This window comes from Fringilla coelebs, assembly GCF_963513975.1.
Source record: "Fringilla coelebs genome assembly, contig: SCAFFOLD_188, whole genome shotgun sequence".
Classification (NCBI taxonomy): domain Eukaryota; kingdom Metazoa; phylum Chordata; class Aves; order Passeriformes; family Fringillidae; genus Fringilla; species Fringilla coelebs.
The window spans coordinates 165,001-182,033 of record NW_028167264.1 but is presented as its reverse complement, the minus strand read 5'-3'; the positions used below and the strand labels follow the sequence as shown (position 1 = coordinate 182,033).

Here is a 17,033-nt window from a genome sequence, read left to right as displayed (position 1 = left end):
AACGAGAAAAAAGAGGAGGAAGAACCTCGCGGTTCCCCCGCCCCACCTCGAGGCTGAGGAGGAGGAGGAAAAACCAAGAAGAAGAGGAAGGACCGAGGAAGAGGAGCAGCCAGCAGATGACGACCCCAGAACCAGATTATTTCATTTAATAATTTTAAAACTTAGAGAAGTGTTAAATATATTATTATTATAATAAATATCACTGTAATATAATGAAGCTTAACATCATTTTATTATAATTTTCGAAGTTATAATTTCAGTGACCCCTCGTTAGGACAATTGAATTTCTAAAGGGGAGCGGGACAATAGGATCCGAACACAAAACCCAAAAATTAAAATTAAATCTGAAATGAGCGGCTCTGATTGGCTGGACCAGCCCAGCCCGCCCCTCTCCATCCCCGCCCAGACCCCCCCAAAACTTCCCCTTCCAAAAAAAAGCCGCAGCGTCCCGGAACGGCCTCAGCCAATGGCAGCGCGGGCAGCGCGCGGCGCAGCCAATGAGAGCGCGGGGCGTTGCATTGCATCATCGGTTGCCGGGTAGACCCCGCGGAAAATCGCTCCCCAAAAGTGGCGGCAGCCAATGAGAGCCCGCGGCGCTCCGGGCTGGTTGTCGCAGTGGAGCGCGGTCGGTTTGGGGCGGTGGTCGCCGGCCATGGGGCTCGGGGCGGCAGCCGGGGCCCTGCTGGTGGCACTGGCGGTGCTGGGAGCGCCCCCGGCTGCGGGCGCGGAGCTCTCGGGTGAGCGGGACAGGGCGGGAGGCGGCGGGACAGGGCGGGAGAAGGGGGAGAAGGGGGCGAAGGGGGGAGCCCGGCATGGAGGGGGAGGAGGAGGGGACCCCCCAAAGGGAGAGCGGGAGGGGCTGAGGGGTGGGGGAGGGGTGGGGAAGGGGGAAAATGGGGTGCTGTGGGGGCACCCCCTGAGCTGTGTGTGCTGCACTCACAGGGGTGCTCCAGCAGATGGTTACATCCGAGTGTTACTTCACTAACGGCACGGAGAAGGTGCGGTTCGTGGCGAGGACCATCTACAACCGGGAGCCCTACAAGATCTTCGACAGCGACGTGGGGCACTTCGTGGGGTTCACCTCCTATGGGGAGTGGAACGCCAAACGCGCCAACAGCGACCCGGCCAGACTGGCGTACGCACGGACCGCGGTGGACTGGTACTGCCGGCAAAACTACGAGCTCCTTGCCCGGTTCATCGTGGAGCGCCGAGGTGAGCGCGGGGCAGAGCGTGTCCGCCCGGGCCCTGCCCTGCAGTGACCATGCCAGTCCATCCCAGTCCCTTCAAGTCCCTTCCAGTCTATTCCCAGACGTTCTCATTCCATCCCAATTCTTCCAGTCGATCCCCGCCCCTCCCAGCCCCTCCCAGTCCACCCCAGTCCATCCCAGTCCATCCCAGTCCCTCCCAGCCCCTCCCAGTCCATCCAAGTCTATTCCCAGTCCCTCCCACCCAGTGCCCCCCCGCCCGTCCATTTCAGCCACGCGTAACCCTGACGATGGCAGCCAATCAGAGCGCGTCTCTCTGATGACTCATCTGTTGCCGGGCAGACCCGCAGCGCCGAGTGCCCCGCGCTGGACTCGGCCTCCCAGTGCCGCGCGCTTCATTCCCAGTTCATCCCAGTGCCACCGAGATCCCTCCCAGTGCCATCCCAGTCCCTCCAAGACCATCCCCAGTTCCTACCCACTTCCTCCCAATGTCTCCCAGTCCCTCCCAGTCCTTCCCAGTTCCACCCAGCCCCTCCAATTCAATTCCCAGTCTATTCCCAGTTCATTCCCAGTTCACTCCCGGACCTCCATGCTCTCTCCCAGTACGGCCCGATTCCCTCCCACGTCTCTCAGTGCCACCCAACTCCCTCCCAGTATATTTCCAGTTCCTCTCAGTCCATTCCCAGTCCATTCCCTTCCCTCCCAGTCCCTCCCATTCACTCCCAGTCACTCCCAGTCCCTCCCATTCGCTCCCAGTGCATTCCCAGTTCATTCCCAGTCCCTCCCAGTATATTCCCAGTCCATTCCCAGTCCCTTCGAGTCCATTCCCAGTCCCTGCCAGTCCACACGAATCCATCTCAGTCCCTCCCAGCCCATCCCAGCCCATTTCCCAGTATATTCCTAGTACTCTTCCAGTCCCTCCCAGTCCATTTGCAGTCCCTTTCCAGCCCCTCCCAGTCCCTCCCAGTCTATTCCCAGTCTATTCCCAGTCCATTTCCAGCCCCTCCCAGTCCCTCCCAGTCTATTCCCAGTCTATTCCCAGTCCATTCCCAGTCCATCCCAGTCCATCCCAGTCCCTTCCAGTCCCCCCCAGTCCCTCCCAGTCCATCCCCAGTCTATCCCAATCGCTCCCAATCACTCCCAGTCCCTCCCAATCCATCCCAGTCCATTCCCAGCCCCTCCCAGTCCCTCCCAGTCCCTCCCCAGCCCAGCCCTCCCCTCTCTCTCCCAGTGCCCCCCAGCTGATCCCAGTGTGTCCCTGTCACAAACCGTCCTTATTGACGGATTTCCTGATGATTCGTTTCCAAAGGATTTCTCAGCACAAAATACCAACACGGCAAAGGGGGTTTGCAGTAACAATCAAAACAATGTATTTTATTGAATGATTGCAGCAAAATGTGTGTGAGGGAAAAGAGGGAAAGCAGGGAAAGCATTTGGAAAAGTAGGGGGTAAAGAGCAAAGAGGAGGCTCCAGCTCCCGCCCGTGGGAGCGACGGGGTCCTTGGGGGTCCAGCCGAGGTTCCGTCAGTCCAGGAGTCGTTCCAAGCGTGGGGAAGATCTTCAAATTGGACTGGCTAACCTGGGGGTTTTTATCTCATGGAGGATTGTGAAAGAGGGGGGGAAATAATGCAATAGTTTCCTTCTTGACCTGATAGTCCCAATAATCACTGCCTGCAAGCAAACATCAATCTGTGCCCACAATGAGACATCAATCTGTACCCACAATCAGACATCAATCTGTACCCACAATCAGACATCAATCTGTACCCACAATCAAACATCACAATCTGTACCCACAATCAGACATCAATCTGTACCCACAATCAGACATCAATCTGTACCCACAATCAGACATCAATCTGCACCCACAATCACACATCAATCTGTACCCACAATCAGACATCAATCTGTGCCCACAAGCAGACATCAATCTGTGCCCACAATCAGACATCACAATCTGTACCCACAATCAGACATCAATCTGTACCCACAGACATCAATCTGTGCCCACAATCAGACATCAATCTGTACCCACAATCAGACATCACAATCTGTACCCACAATCAGACATCACAGTCTGTACCCACAATCAGACATCACAGTCTGTACCCACAATCAGACATCAATCTGTGCCCACAATCAGACATCAATCTGTACCCACAATCAGACATCAATCTGTACCCACAATCAAACATCACAATCTGTACCCACAATCAGACATCAATCTGTACCCACAATCAAACATCACAATCTGTACCCACAATCAAACATCAATCTGTACCCACAATCAGACATCCTAATCTGTGCCCACAACTTCAATCTGTACCCACAATCAGACATCCTAATCTGTACCCACAATCACACATCAATCTGTACTCACAATCAGACATCAATCTGTACTCACAATCAGACATCACAGTTTGTACCCACAATCAGACATCAATCTGTACTCACAATCAGACATCAATCTGTACCCACAATCAGACATCAATCTGTACCCACAATCACACATCAATCTGTACCCACAATCAGACATCAATCTGTGCCCACAATCACACATCAATCTGTACCCACAATCAGACATCAATCTGTACCCACAATCAGACATCAATCTGTACCCACAATCAGACATCAATCTGTGCCCACAATCAAACATCACAATCTGTACCCACAATCAGACATCAATCTGGACCCACAATCAGACATCAATCTGTACCCACAACTTCAATCTGTGCCCACAATCAGACATCAGTCTGTACCCACAATCAGACATCAATCTGTACCCACAACTTCAATCTGTACCCACAATCAGACATCAATCTGTACCCACAATCAGACATCAATCTGTACCCACAATCAGACATCACAATTTGTACCCACAATCAAACATCACAATCTGTACCCACAATCAAACATCACAATCTGTACCCACAATCAGACATCAATCTGTACCCACAATCAGACATCAGTCTGTACCCACAATCAGACATCACAGTCTGTTCTGTTCCCCCCGCCAGTTCCCCCCAGGTTTCAGTCCCAATCCTTGGGAAGAAAAGGAGTTTTCTGTATGTGAGGGTTTCATGTCTCAGTCGTTGGAGAAGAGGCTTCTCCCATCTCAGTCAGTCACAGTGGTTGCAGAACAGAGGAAGGGTCTTCTGTGGGGACCACCTAAAGGTTATTCCAGAAAAGTCCGTCCAAGCTGAGAGGAAGGGAAATTCCAAGCCTTGTTGTTGCAGAACGGGTCGAGGTGCTCCTTTGCACAATCATTGGCAGGCTGGGAGTGACATCTGGGCCTTGTAAGCTCGGCAGATTTCATCAAACCCGGATATCAAACAGGATCTTGTGGTGGTCTCAGTTTCTGTCCTTTTTCATGATGAAAATCATGAGAAAAATGAGAGAAATTTCGGATGGACAATCACAGTCCCCGCTCTGTGTCTCTGTCTCTGCCAGTCCATTCCCAGTCACTCCCAATCCCTACCAGTGCATTCCCAATCCTTCCCAGTCCCTCCCAGTTCATTCCCAGTGCATTCCAGTCATTCCCAGTCCATTCCCAGTCTGCCCCAGTCCAATCACAGGTTCCTCCCAGTCCATCCCAGTCCATCCTAGTCCATTCCCAGTCCCTCCCAGTCCATTCCCAGCCCAGCCCAGCCCTCCCAGTCACTTCCCAGTCCCCTGTCAGTCCATTCCTAGTCCCTCCCCAGTCCATTCCCAGTCCATCCCAGTCAATCCCAGTCCCTCCCAATCCATCCCCACTCTGTCCCAGTCCCAACAGTCCATCCCAGTCCATTCCCAGTCCCTCCCCAGTCCCTCCCAGTCCCTCCCAGTCCCTCCCCAGCCCAGCCCATCCCAGCCCTCCCCAGTCTGTGCCAGTGCCCCCCAGCTGATCCCAGTGTGTCCCCGCTCTGTGTCTGTGTCTCTGCCAGTGCCCCCCAGCGTGTCCATCTCGCTGGTGCCCCCCTCGAGCTCCCAGCCCGGCCCCGGCCGCCTGCTCTGCTCCGTGATGGATTTCTACCCTGCCCACATCCAGGTGAGGTGGTTCCAGGGCCAGCAGGAGCTCTCGGAGCACGTGGTGGCCACCGAGGTGGTGCCCAACGGGGACTGGACCTACCAGCTGCTGGTGCTGCTGGAAACGCCGCCCCGGCGCGGGCTCACCTACAGCTGCCAGGTGGAGCACGCCAGCCTGGAGCAGCCCCTGAGCCGGCACTGGGGTACGGGGGAGCCCCTGGGGGCGCTGCCAGAGCCGCTGGGCTGTGCTGGGAGCCACTGGGAGGGAGCTGGAGAGAGCCGGGCTGGCACTGGGAGAGGGGCTGGGGGCTGGGCAAGGGCTGGGAAGGGCTGTGGGGGGTGCTGGGGAGGGTGGGGTGGGCTTGGGGGGGTGCTGGTGGGCACTGGGAGGGGGTTTGGGGGTGCTGGGTGTGACTGGGAGGGAGTTTGGGGGTGCTGGGAGGGAGTGGGAGGGGGTTTGGGGGTGTTGGGAGTGACTGGGAGGGGGTTTGGGGTTGCTGGGAGTGACTGGGAGGGGGTTTGGGGGTGCTGGGTGTGACTGGGAGGGGGTTTGGGGGTGCTGGGTGTGACTGGGAGGGAGTTTGGGGGTGCTGGGTGTGACTGGGAGGGAGTTTGGGGGTGCTGGGTGTGACTGGGAGGGAGTTTGGGGGGGCTCACTATGACTAGGAGGGGGTTTGGGGGTCCCGGGGCGCTGGGGGGACACTGGGAGGGGGCTGCGGGATCCCCAGAGGGCCGGGAGGGGCTTTGGCGGCTCCCGGGGAGCCCAGGCCGGGATCGGGGGGAGGTTTTGGGGGGTCCCGGCTGGGCCGGGGGCCACAGGGAGGGCGCTGCTCGGGGCTCGGGGTGTGGGCGAGAGGTTTTGGGGGTGCTGAGCCCCGCGGACCCCGCAGAGATGCCGCCGGACGCCGCCCGCAGCAAGATGCTGACGGGCATCGGGGGCTTCGTCTTGGGCTTCGTCTTCCTGGCGCTGGGGCTCGGCTTCTACCTGCGCAAGAAGGTGGGGCCGGGGGCCGGGGGTGGCGTCCCGCCCGTGGCGGAGCGTGTGCGCTCCCCCCGGGGCCCCCCGGCCCGGTGTCACCCCCTTTTCTCTGCCCGCAGAGCTCCTGAGCCGCCGGCGGCCGCAGCCCCTCGCCGTGGGCTCGGGCCCGGCCGGGACCCCCCGCTCCGTCCCCGCTGCGCTGATTTTGGGGGGGTCCCCCCGTGTCCCCCCCAGCCCCGCTGGCGCTCTGCCCCCGCCCGGGGCCTGCTCCCAGTGCTCCCAATAAAGCTTCCCAGTTGGGCCCGGTGCCGTTGATTGGGGGGCGCTGGGGAGGGGTTTGGGGGGGATTGGGGGGCGCTGGGACGGGTTTGGGAAAGGGGAGGGGGACACAGGGTGGGGGCTGGGCCCGGGGGGAGCGGGACGAGGAGGAGGAGGAGGAGGAGGAGGAGTAGGAGGAGGAGTAGGAGGAGGAGGAGGAAGAGCAGCAGCAACCGAACCCCGCCCTTTCCCCACCCCCTCGCAGCCGCAGCGCCCCCGGCCACGTCAGCATCGCCCCCTCCCCACATCCCGCAGTGAGCGGGGAGGGGCAGCTCAGCCTTGCTTAAGAATCTTTAAATAAATTTAAATCACGACCAATTTTAAACTTTAATTCAATTTTATTTGCATATATGAATAAGGTCCTATATATTAAATGCATACAATTTCTTTCTAATTTTAATTGTACTTAATGATACTTTTGACCTCTTGTTAATAACATTGTGCTTCTAAAGGGGAGCGCGACAAAGGTATCCAAACAGAAAACCCCGAACGAGTTCAGTATCCCAAAAATTAAAATTCAGTGCGAAATGGGCGGCTCTGATTGCCCGGCCCAGCCCAGCCCGCCCCTCTCCATCCCCGCCCCCACCCGCCCAGCCCCCCAAGGTTCCCCCTCCCCAGAAAACCACCAGCCCGGGCCCGCAGCGTCCCGCAACGGCCTCAGCCAATGGCAGCGCGGGAAGCACGCGGATCAGCCAATGAGAGCGCGGGGCGTTGCATTGCCTCATCGGTTGCCGGGTAGAGCCCGCGGAAAATCGCTCCCCAAAAGTGGCGGCAGCCAATGAGAGCCCGCGGCGCTCCGGGCTGGTTGTCGCAGTTGAGCGCGGTCGGTTTGGGGCGGTGGTCGCCGGCCATGGGGCTCGGGGCGGCAGCCGGGGCCCTGCTGGTGGCACTGGCGGTGCTGGGAGCGCCCCCGGCTGCGGGCGCGGAGCTCTCGGGTGAGCGGGACAGGGCGGGAGGCGGCGGGACAGGGCGGGAGAAGGGGGAGAAGGGGGCGAAGGGGGGAGCCCGGCATGGAGGGGGAGGAGGAGGGGACCCCCCAAAGGGAGAGCGGGAGGGGCTGAGGGGTGGGGGAGGGAGGGATGGGTGGGAGAGGGTGGGGAAGGGGGGAAGAGGGGAGGGGTGACCCCAAATGTGATGCCGAGGGTGCAGGGGATTGGGGGATTTGCGGGAAAATGGGGAAACGGGAGCCCCGCAGCGCTTCGGGGAGCGGGCGGAGGCGGGAGGGGAGAGGATGAGGAAGGGAAATGGGGGAAGGGCGGCAAAGAGGAAGCGGCAGCGCGGGCAGGAGGGTCCCGTGGCGGCCGTGGGGCGCAGGGGGTGCGGAGTGGGGATTTGGGGTGGGTCCCCGGAGGTGTGGGGGTGCTGCTGGGGGGTGCTGGGGGGGCACCCCCTGAGCTGTGCGTGCTGCACTCACAGGGGTGTTCCAGTACATGCCAAAGGCCGAGTGTCACTTCACTAACGGCACGGAGAAGGTGCGGTACGTGCACAGGCACATCTACAACCGGCTGCAGTTCGTGATGTTCGACAGCGACGTGGGGCACTACGTGGGGTTCACCCCCTTAGGGGAGAGTTGGGCCAAGTACTGGAACAGCAACAAGGAACGGATGGAGTACGTACGGACTGCGGTGGACTGGTTCTGCCGGCGCAGCTACGAGGTGTCCGACCCGTTCATCACGGAGCGCCGAGGTGAGCGCAGGGCAGAGTGTGTGCTCCTCAGCCCTGCCCTGCCAGTGACCATCCCAGTCCATCCCAGTCTCTTCCAGTCTATTCCCAGACCCTCCCCGTACACCCCAGTCGATTCCCACTCCATTCCCAATTCCCCCCAGTGTATCCCAGTCCATTCCCAGTCCCTCCATGCCCATTCCCAATCCATCCCAGTCTGTCCCACTCCCTTCCAGTCCCTCTCAGTCCATTCCAATACCTCCAGTCCATGACTTGTCCCTCCCTGTCCATTCCCAGTTCATCCCAATCCATTCCCAGTCCATTACAAATTGCTCCGAGTCCCTCCCAGTCCCTCCCTTCCCATTCCCAGCCGATCCCCAGTCCCTCCCAGTCTATTCCCAGTCCATTCCAGGTTCACTCTCTAAATTCCGCCCTCTCTCCCTGTGCCCAGTGCCTCTCCCATCTTTCTCAGTGCCCCCAGTCCCTCCCAGCCCGTCCAACTCCATCCCCAGTTCATCCCCAGTTCATTCCTAGTTGACTCTCAGACCTCCATCCTCCCTCCCAGTGCCAACCATCCCCTCCCACCTCTCTCAGCACCACCCCAGTTCCTCCCAGTCCATTCCCAGTCCATCCCAGTCCCTCCCAATCGCTCCTCGTCCTTTCCCAGTCCATCCCAGTTCATTCGCTGTCCCGCCCTGTGCATTCCCAGTCCATCCCACTCATATTCAACCCATTCCCAGTCCATTCTCCATCCCTCCCAGTTCGATCCCAGTGGCTCCCAGTCGCTCCAAGTCCATTCCCATGCATCAAGTCCATTCCCTGCCCATTCCCAGCCCCTCCCAGTCCATCCCAGTCCACCCCAGTCCCTCCCAGTGCCCCCCGCCGCGTCCATTTCAACGACGCGTAAACCTGACGATGGCAGCCAATCAGAGCGCGTCTCTCTGATGACTCATCTGTTGCCGGGCAGACCCGCAGCGCCGAGTGCCCCGCGCTGGACTCGGCCTCCCAGTGCCGCGCGCTTCATTCCCAGTTCATCCCAGTGCCACCACGATCCCTCCCAGTGCCATCCCAGTCCCTCCAAGACCATCCCCAGTCCCTACCCAGTTCCTCCCAATCCCTCCCAGTCCCTTCCAGTCCTTCCCAGTTCCACCCAGCCCCTCCAATTCAATTCCCAGTCCATTCCCAGTTCATTCCCAGTTCACTCCCGGACCACTATGCTCTCACCCAGTACGGCCCGATTCCCTCCCACGTCTCTCAGTGCCACCCAACTCCCTCCCAGTATATTTCCAGTTCCTCTCAGTACATTCCCAGTCCATTCCCTTCCTTCCCAGTCCCTCCCATTCGCTCCCAGTCAGTCCCAGTCCATTCCCAGTCCCTTCGAGTCCATTCCCAGTCCATTCCCAGTCCCTCCCAGCCCATCCCAGTCCCTCCCAGTATATTCCCAGTCCATTCCCAGTCCCTTCGAGTCCATTCCCAGTCCCTTTCCAGCCCCTCCCAGTCCATTCCCAGTGCATTCCAGTCCATTCCCAGTCTCTCCCAGTCCCTCCCAGTCCAGCCCAGCCCTTTCCAAGTCCCTCCCAGTCCATTCCCAGTCTCTTCCAGTCAATCCCAGTCCAACCCCAGTCCCTCCCAGTCCCTCCCCAGCCCAGCCCAGCCCTCCCCAGTCTGTGCCAGTGCCCCCCAGCTGATCCCAGTGTGTCCCCGCTCTGTGTCTGTGTCTCTGCCAGTGCCCCCCAGCGTGTCCATCTCGCTGGTGCCCCCCTCGAGCTCCCAGCCCGGCCCCGGCCGCCTGCTCTGCTCCGTGATGGATTTCTACCCTGCCCACATCCAGGTGAGGTGGTTCCAGGGCCAGCAGGAGCTCTCGGAGCACGTGGTGGCCACCGAGGTGGTGCCCAACGGGGACTGGACCTACCAGCTGCTGGTGCTGCTGGAAACGCCGCCCCGGCGCGGGCTCACCTACAGCTGCCAGGTGGAGCACGCCAGCCTGGAGCAGCCCCTGAGCCGGCACTGGGGTACGGGGGAGCCCCTGGGGGCGCTGCCAGAGCCGCTGGGCTGTGCTGGGAGCCACTGGGAGGGAGCTTGGTAGTGCTGGGAGTGAGTGGGAGGGAGTTTGAGAGTGACTGGGAGGAGGTTGGGGGGTGCTGGGAGTGACTGGGAAAGAGTTTGGGGGTGCTGGGTGTGACTGGGAGGGTGTTTGGGGGTGCTGGGAATGACTGGGAGGGAGTTTGGGGGTGCTGGGAGTGACTGGGAGGGGCTTTGGGGGTGCTGGATGTGACTGGGAGGGGGTTTGGGGGTGCTGGTGGGCACTGGGAGGGAGTTTGGGGGTGCTGGGAGTGACTGGGAGGGAGTTTGTGGGTGCTGGGAGTGACTGGGAAGGGGTTTGGGGGTGCATGGTGGGCTCTGGCAGGAGGTTTGGGGGTCCTGGTGGGAACTGGGAGGGGGTTTATGGCTTCTGAGTGTGACTGGGAGGGAGTTCAGGGGTACTGGGTGTGACTGGGAGGGAGTTTGGGGGTGCTGGGAGTGACTGGGAGGGAATTTCGTGATGCTGGGAGTGACTGGGAGGGGGTTTGGGTGTGCTGGGTTTGACTGCGAGGGAGTTTGGGGGTCCTGATGAGCACGGGGAGGGAGTTGGGGGTGCTGAGAGTGACTGGGAGGGGGTTTGGGGGTGCTGGGAGTGACTGGGAGGGAGCTTGGGGCTGCCGGTTGTGACTGGGAGGGAGTTTGGGAGAGCTGGGTGTGACTGGGGCGGGGTTTTGGGGTCCCGGGGCGCTGGGGGGACACTGGGAGGGGGCTGTGGGATCCCCAGAGGGCCGGGAGGGGCTTTGGCGGCTCCCGGGGAGCCCAGGCCGGGATCGGGGGGAGGTTTCGGGGGGTCTCGGCTGTGCCGGGGGCCAGAGGGAGGGCGCTGCTCGGGGCTCGGGGTGTGGGCGAGAGGTTTTGGGGGTGCTGAGCCCCGCGGCCCCCGCAGAGATGCCGCCGGACGCCGCCCGCAGCAAGATGCTGACGGGCATCGGGGGCTTCGTCTTGGGCTTCGTCTTCCTGGCGCTGGGGCTCGGCTTCTACCTGCGCAAGAAGGTGGGGCCGGGGGCCGGGGGTGGCGTCCCGCCCGTGGCGGAGCGTGTGCGCTCCCCCCGGGGCCCCCCGGCCCGGTGTCACCCCCTTTTCTCTGCCCGCAGAGCTCCTGAGCCGCCGGCGGCCGCAGCCCCTCGCCGTGGGCTCGGGCCCGGCCGGGACCCCCCGCTCCGTCCCCGCTGTGCTGATTTTGGGGGGGTCCCCCCGTGTCCCCCCCAGCCCCGCTGGCGCTCTGCCCCCGCCCGGGGCCCGCTCCCAGTGCTCCCAATAAAGCTTCCCAGTTGGGCCCGGTGCCGTTGATTGGGGGGCGCTGGGGAGGGGTTTGGTGGGGGTTGGGGGGCGCTGGGACGGGTTTGGGAAAGGGGAGGGGGACACAGGGTGGGGGCTGGGCCCGGGGGGAGCGGGACGAGCAGGACGAGGAGGAGGAGGAGGAGGAGGAGGAGGACGAGGACGAGGACGAGGACGAGGACGAGGAGGAGGAGGAGGAGGAGGAGGAGGAGGAACAGGAGGAGGAAGAGCAGCAGCACCCGAACCCCGCCCTTTCCCCACCCCCTCGCAGCCGCAGCCCCCCCGGCCCCGTCAGCATCGCCCCCTCCCCACATCCCGCAGTGAACGGGGAGAGGCAGCTCAGCGCATCTTAAGAATCCTTAAATAACTTTAAATCACGACCTATTTATAAATTTAATTCAATTTTATTTGCATATATGATTAAGGTCCTATATATTAAAGGTATACAATTTTTAAAAAATTTTAATTGTACTTGATGATACTTTTGACCTCTTGTTAATAACATTGTGCTTCTAAAGGGGAGCGCGACAAAGGTATCCAAACAGAAAACACCGAACGAGTTCAATATCCAAAAAATTCAAATTCAGTGTGAAATGGGCGGCTCTGATTGCCCGGCCCAGCCCAGCCCGCCCTCTCCATCCCCGCCCCCACCCGCCCAGCCCCCCAAGGTTCCCCCTCCCCAGAAAACCACCAGCCCGGGCCCGCAGCGTCCCGGAACGGCCTCAGCCAATGGCAGCGCAGGCAGCGCGCGGCGCAGCCAATGAGAGCGCGGGGCGTTGCATTGCCTCATCGGTTGCTGGGTAGAGCCCGCGGAAAATCGCTCCCCAAAAGTGGCGGCAATCAATGAGAGCCCGCGGCGCTCCGGGCTGGTTGTCGCAGTTGAGCGCGGTCGGTTTGGGGCGGTGGTCGCCGGCCATGGGGCTCGGGGCGGCAGGCGGGGCCCTGCTGGTGGCACTGGCGGTGCTGGGAGCGCCCCCGGCTGCGGGCGCGGAGCTCTCGGGTGAGCGGGACAGGGCGGGAGGCGGCGGGACAGGGCGGGAGAAGGGGGAGAAGGGGGCGAAGGGGGGAGCCCGGCATGGAGGGGGAGGAGGAGGGGACCCCCCAAAGGGAGAGCGGGAGGGGCTGAGGGGTGGGGGAGGGGAGGGAGGGGAAGGGGGAAAAGGGGAGGGGGGACCCCGAAACTGATGCCGAGGGCGCTGGGGATTGGGGGATTTGCGGGAAAATGGGGAAACGGGAGCCCCGCAGCGCTTCGGGGAGCGGGCGGAGGCGGGAGGGGAGAGGATGAGGAAAGGAAACGGGGGAAGGGCGGCAAAGAGGAAGCGGCAGCGCGGGCAGGAGGGTCCCGTGGCGGCCGTGGGGCGCAGGGGGTGCGGAGTGGGGATTTGGGGTGGGCCCCGGAGCTGTGGGGGTGCTGCTGAGGGGTGCTGTGGGGGCACGCCCTGAGCTGTGTTTGCTGCACTCACAGGGGTGTTCCAGGAGATGGTAAAGCACGAGTGTTACTTCACTAACGGCACGGAGAAGGTGCGGTACGTGGAGCGGTACATCTACAACCGGCAGCCGTACGCGATCTTCGACAGCGACGTGGGGCACTACGTGGGGTTCACCCCCTTTGGGGAGTGCAATGCCAAGCGCTGGAACAGCGACAAGGAATTGATGGAGAACAGACGGACTGCGGTGGACTGGTTCTGCCGGCGCAGCTACGAGGTGTCCGACCCGTTCATCACGGAGCGCCGAGGTGAGCGCGGGGCAGAGCGTGTCCCCCTGAGCCCTGCCCTGCAAGTGACCATCCCAGTCCATCCCAGTCCCTTCCAGTATATGCCCAGTCCATTCCCAGTCCCTCCCTGCCCATTCCCACTCCATTCCCAATCCATCCCAGTCTATCCCACTCCCTCCCAGTCCCTCTCAGTCCATCCCAGTCCCTCCAGTCCATTCCTAGTCCCTCCCAATCCATTCCCTGTCCATCTCAGTCCCTCCCAATCCATTCTCAGTCCATCCCAGTCCCTCACAGTCCGTCCCAGTTCCTCTGAGCCCCTCCAACTTAATTACCAGTCCATTCCCAGTTCATTCCCAATTCACTCTCAGACTTCCACCCTTTCTCACAGTATCCCCTCCTCCCCTCCCACCTCTCTCAGTACTACCCCAGTTCTTCCCAGTCCATCCCAGTCCATCCCAGTCACTCCTAATCGCTCCTCGTCCTTTCCCAGTCCATCCCAGTTCATTCCCAGTCCCGCCTTGTGCCACCGCAGCGCCATCCCACTCATATTCCACCCATTCCCAGTCCATTCTCCATCCCTCCCAGTTCGATCCCAGTGGCTCCCAGTCGCTCCAAGTCCATTCCCATGCATCAAGTCCATTCCCTGCCCATTCCCAGCTCTCCCAGTCCATCCCAGTCCACCCCAGTCCATCCCAGTCCATCCCAGTCCCTCCCAGTCCATTCCCAGCCTTTCTCTGTCCGTTTCCAGTCCATCCCACTCCCTCCCAGTCCCTCCCAGTCCCTCCCAGTCCCTCCCAGTGCCCCCCCGCGCGTCCATTTCAACGACGCGTAGCCCTGACGATGGCAGCCAATCAGAGCGCGTCTCTCTGATGACTCATCTGTTGCCGGGCAGACCCGCAGCGCCGAGTGCCCCGCGCTGGACTCGGCCTCCCAGTGCCGCGCGCTTCATTCCCAGTTCATCCCAGTGCCACCAGGATCCCTCCCAGTGCCACCACAGTCCATCCAACCCACTCTCATCCATTCCCAGTCCATTCCCAGTCCCTCCCAGTCCGTCCCAGTTCCACCCCACCCCTCCAACTCAATTCCCAGCCTATTCCCAGTTCATTCCCAGTTCACTCCCGGACTTTTGCCATCTCTCCCAGTGCCCCCGATCCCCTCCCACCTCTCTCAGAGCCACCCCAGTTCCTCCCAGTCCCCCCAGTCCACTCCCAGTCCCCCGAAGTCTATTCCCATTTCATTCCAGTCACTCCCAGTCCAATCCCAGTCACTCCAATTCCCTCCCAGTCCATTCCCAGTCTATCCAAATCCATCCCCAGTCCGTCCCAGTCCATTTCCAACCCATCCCAGTCCCTCCCAGCCCATTGCCCGTCCATTGCAAGTCCCTCGCAGTCTCCCCCAATCCCTCCCAGTTCATTCCCACTCCATTCCCAGTCCATTCCCAGTCTCTCCCAGTTCCACCCAACCATTCCCAGTCCCTCGCATTCTCTCCGACTCCCTCCCAGTCTGTCCCAGTCCCTCCTCAGTCTCGCCCAGTCCCTCCCAGTCCCTCCCAGTCCCTGCCCAGTCCCTGCCCAGTCCCCCCCAGTCCCTCCCCAGTCTGTGCCAGTGCCCCCCAGCTGATCCCAGTGTGTCCCCGCTCTGTGTCTGTGTCTCTGCCAGTGCCCCCCAGCGTGTCCATCTCGCTGGTGCCCCCCTCGAGCTCCCAGCCCGGCCCCGGCCGCCTGCTCTGCTCCGTGATGGATTTCTACCCTGCCCACATCCAGGTGAGGTGGTTCCAGGGCCAGCAGGAGCTCTCGGAGCACGTGGTGGCCACCGAGGTGGTGCCCAACGGGGACTGGACCTACCAGCTGCTGGTGCTGCTGGAAACGCCGCCCCGGCGCGGGCTCACCTACAGCTGCCAGGTGGAGCACGCCAGCCTGGAGCAGCCCCTGAGCCGGCACTGGGGTACGGGGGAGCCCCTGGGGGCGCTGCCAGAGCCGCTGGGCTGTGCTGGGAGCCACTGGGAGGGAGCTGGAGAGAGCCGGGCTGGCACTGGGAGAGGGGCTGGGGGCTGGGCAAGGGCTGGGAAGGGCTGTGGGGGGTGCTGGGGAGGGTGGGGTGGGCTTGGGGGGGTGCTGGTGGGCACTGGGAGGGGGTTTGGGGGTGCTGGATGTGACTGGGAGGGGGTTTGGGGGTGCTGGGAGTGAATGGGAGTGAGTTTGGGGGTGCTGGGAGTGACTGGGATGGAGTTTGGATGTGACTGGGAGTGACTGGGAGGGAGTTTAGGGGTGCTGGGTGTGACTGGGAGGGGACTTGGTGGTGCTGGGAGTGACTGGGAGGGGGTTTGGGGGTGCTGTGTGTGACTGGGAGCGAGTTTGTGGTTACTGGGAGTGAATGGGAGGAGGTTTGGGGGTGCATGGTGGGAACTGGGAGGGGGTTTATGGCTTCTGAGTGTGACTGGGAGGGAGTTCAGGGGTACTGGGTGTGACTGAGAGGGAGTTTGGGGGTGCTGGGTGTGACTGGGAGGGAGTTTGGGGGTGCTGGGAGTGACTTGGAGGGGGTTTGGCAGTGCTGGGTGTGACTGGGAGGGAGTGTGGGGGTGCTGGGAGTGACTGGGAAGGAGTTTGGGGGTGCTGGGAGTGACTGGGAGGGAGTTTGGGGATGCTGGGTGTGACTGGGAGGGGGTTTGGGGGTGCTTGGAGTGACTGGGAGGGGGTTTGGGGGTGCTGGGATTGACTGGGAGGGGGTTTGGGGGTGCTGGGAGTGACTGGGAGGGGGTTTGGGGGTGCTTGGAGTGACTGGGAGGGGGTTTGGGGGTCCCGGGGCGCTGGGAGGGGGCTGTGGGATCCCCAGAGGGCCGGGAGGGGCTTTGGCGGCTCCCGGGGAGCCCAGGCCGGGATCGGGGGGAGGTTTCGGGGGGTCCCGGCTGGGCCGGGGGCCAGAGGGAGGGCGCTGCTCGGGGCTCGGGGTGTGGGCGAGAGGTTTTGGGGGTGCTGAGCCCCGCGGACCCCGCAGAGATGCCGCCGGACGCCGCCCGCAGCAAGATGCTGACGGGCATCGGGGGCTTCGTCTTGGGCTTCGTCTTCCTGGCGCTGGGGCTCGGCTTCTACCTGCGCAAGAAGGTGGGGCTGGGGGCCGGGGGTCGCGACCCGCCCGTGCCGGAGCGTGTGCGCTCCCCCCGGGGCCCCCCGGCCCGGTGTCACCCCCTTTTCTCTGCCCGCAGAGCTCCTGAGCTGCCGGCGGCCGCAGCCCCTCGCCGTGGGCTCGGGCCCGGCCGGGACCCCCCGCTCCGTCCCCGCTGCGCTGATTTTGGGGGGGTCCCCCCGTGTCCCCCCAGCCCCGCTGGCGCTCTGCCCCCGCCCGGGGCCCGCTCCCAGTGCTCCCAATAAAGCTTCCCAGTTGGGCCCGGTGCTGTTGATTGGGGGGCGCTGGGAAAGGGGTTTGGGGGGGATTGGGGGGCGCGGGGACGGGTTTGGGAAAGGGGAGGGGGAAACAGGGTGGGGGCTGGGCCCGAAGGGAGCGGGACGAGGAGGAGGAGGAGGAGGAGGAGGCCCTTTTGCAGCTGCAGTGTGCCCGGAGCCCTGGGCCTTTCTGTTTATGGAAGCCTCACCCCGAGGCGTAACCCTAACCCTAACCCTAACCATAACCCTAGGCAGGGCAGCCAATCAGCCTAGGGTTAGGGCAGGTGCCAAGGAGAAAGCCCTCGAGGAGGCCATGTTGTGGCAGTTTTGCGATGCCCCTGGGATGCCCTTTGCAGCTGCAGTGTGCCCGCAGCTCTGGGCCTTTTAGTTTGCGGAACGCTAACCCTAGGC

General features: G+C 62.0%; 3 protein-coding genes across 3 annotated transcripts; all 3 read left to right on the top strand.

The window, feature by feature from the left end:
• Positions 1–613: 613 nt before the first annotated feature.
• LOC311166090 (class II histocompatibility antigen, B-L beta chain-like) lies at positions 614–6,443 on the top strand. The gene is made up of 5 exons (XM_084227567.1): positions 614–737; positions 943–1,212; positions 5,128–5,412; positions 6,100–6,206; positions 6,308–6,443. Exons 1-5 carry the CDS (start codon positions 653–655, stop codon positions 6,314–6,316), a joined length of 756 nt encoding a protein of 251 aa, XP_084083693.1. The 5' UTR covers positions 614–652; the 3' UTR covers positions 6,317–6,443.
• Positions 6,444–7,328: 885 nt separating this feature from the next.
• On the top strand, positions 7,329–11,434 carry LOC311166094 (class II histocompatibility antigen, B-L beta chain-like). The gene is made up of 5 exons (XM_084227571.1): positions 7,329–7,441; positions 7,923–8,192; positions 9,896–10,180; positions 11,137–11,243; positions 11,345–11,434. Exons 1-5 carry the CDS (start codon positions 7,357–7,359, stop codon positions 11,351–11,353), a joined length of 756 nt encoding a protein of 251 aa, XP_084083697.1. The 5' UTR covers positions 7,329–7,356; the 3' UTR covers positions 11,354–11,434.
• A 959-nt stretch (positions 11,435–12,393) lies between these two features.
• LOC311166087 (class II histocompatibility antigen, B-L beta chain-like) lies at positions 12,394–16,562 on the top strand. Its single transcript, XM_084227565.1, has 5 exons — positions 12,394–12,528; positions 12,994–13,263; positions 14,902–15,186; positions 16,237–16,343; positions 16,445–16,562. Exons 1-5 carry the CDS (start codon positions 12,444–12,446, stop codon positions 16,451–16,453), a joined length of 756 nt encoding a protein of 251 aa, XP_084083691.1. The 5' UTR covers positions 12,394–12,443; the 3' UTR covers positions 16,454–16,562.
• Positions 16,563–17,033: the final 471 nt, after the last annotated feature.

What these genes read in the sequence shown, in the direction of transcription:
- LOC311166087 (XM_084227565.1), top strand. Translation starts at nt 12,444, where the DNA reads ATGGGGCTCGGGGCGGCAGGCGGGGCCCTGCTGGTGGCACTGGCGGTG. An exon ending in TGCGGGCGCGGAGCTCTCGG is followed by an intron (nt 12,529 to 12,993) that starts GTGAGCGGGACA and finishes CTGCACTCACAG; the next exon opens with GGGTGTTCCAGGAGATGGTA. An exon ending in GCCCCTGAGCCGGCACTGGG is followed by an intron (nt 15,187 to 16,236) that starts GTACGGGGGAGC and finishes CGGACCCCGCAG; the next exon opens with AGATGCCGCCGGACGCCGCC.
- LOC311166090 (XM_084227567.1), top strand. Translation starts at nt 653, where the DNA reads ATGGGGCTCGGGGCGGCAGCCGGGGCCCTGCTGGTGGCACTGGCGGTG. An exon ending in TGCGGGCGCGGAGCTCTCGG is followed by an intron (nt 738 to 942) that starts GTGAGCGGGACA and finishes CTGCACTCACAG; the next exon opens with GGGTGCTCCAGCAGATGGTT. An exon ending in GCCCCTGAGCCGGCACTGGG is followed by an intron (nt 5,413 to 6,099) that starts GTACGGGGGAGC and finishes CGGACCCCGCAG; the next exon opens with AGATGCCGCCGGACGCCGCC.
- LOC311166094 (XM_084227571.1), top strand. Translation starts at nt 7,357, where the DNA reads ATGGGGCTCGGGGCGGCAGCCGGGGCCCTGCTGGTGGCACTGGCGGTG. An exon ending in TGCGGGCGCGGAGCTCTCGG is followed by an intron (nt 7,442 to 7,922) that starts GTGAGCGGGACA and finishes CTGCACTCACAG; the next exon opens with GGGTGTTCCAGTACATGCCA. An exon ending in GCCCCTGAGCCGGCACTGGG is followed by an intron (nt 10,181 to 11,136) that starts GTACGGGGGAGC and finishes CGGCCCCCGCAG; the next exon opens with AGATGCCGCCGGACGCCGCC.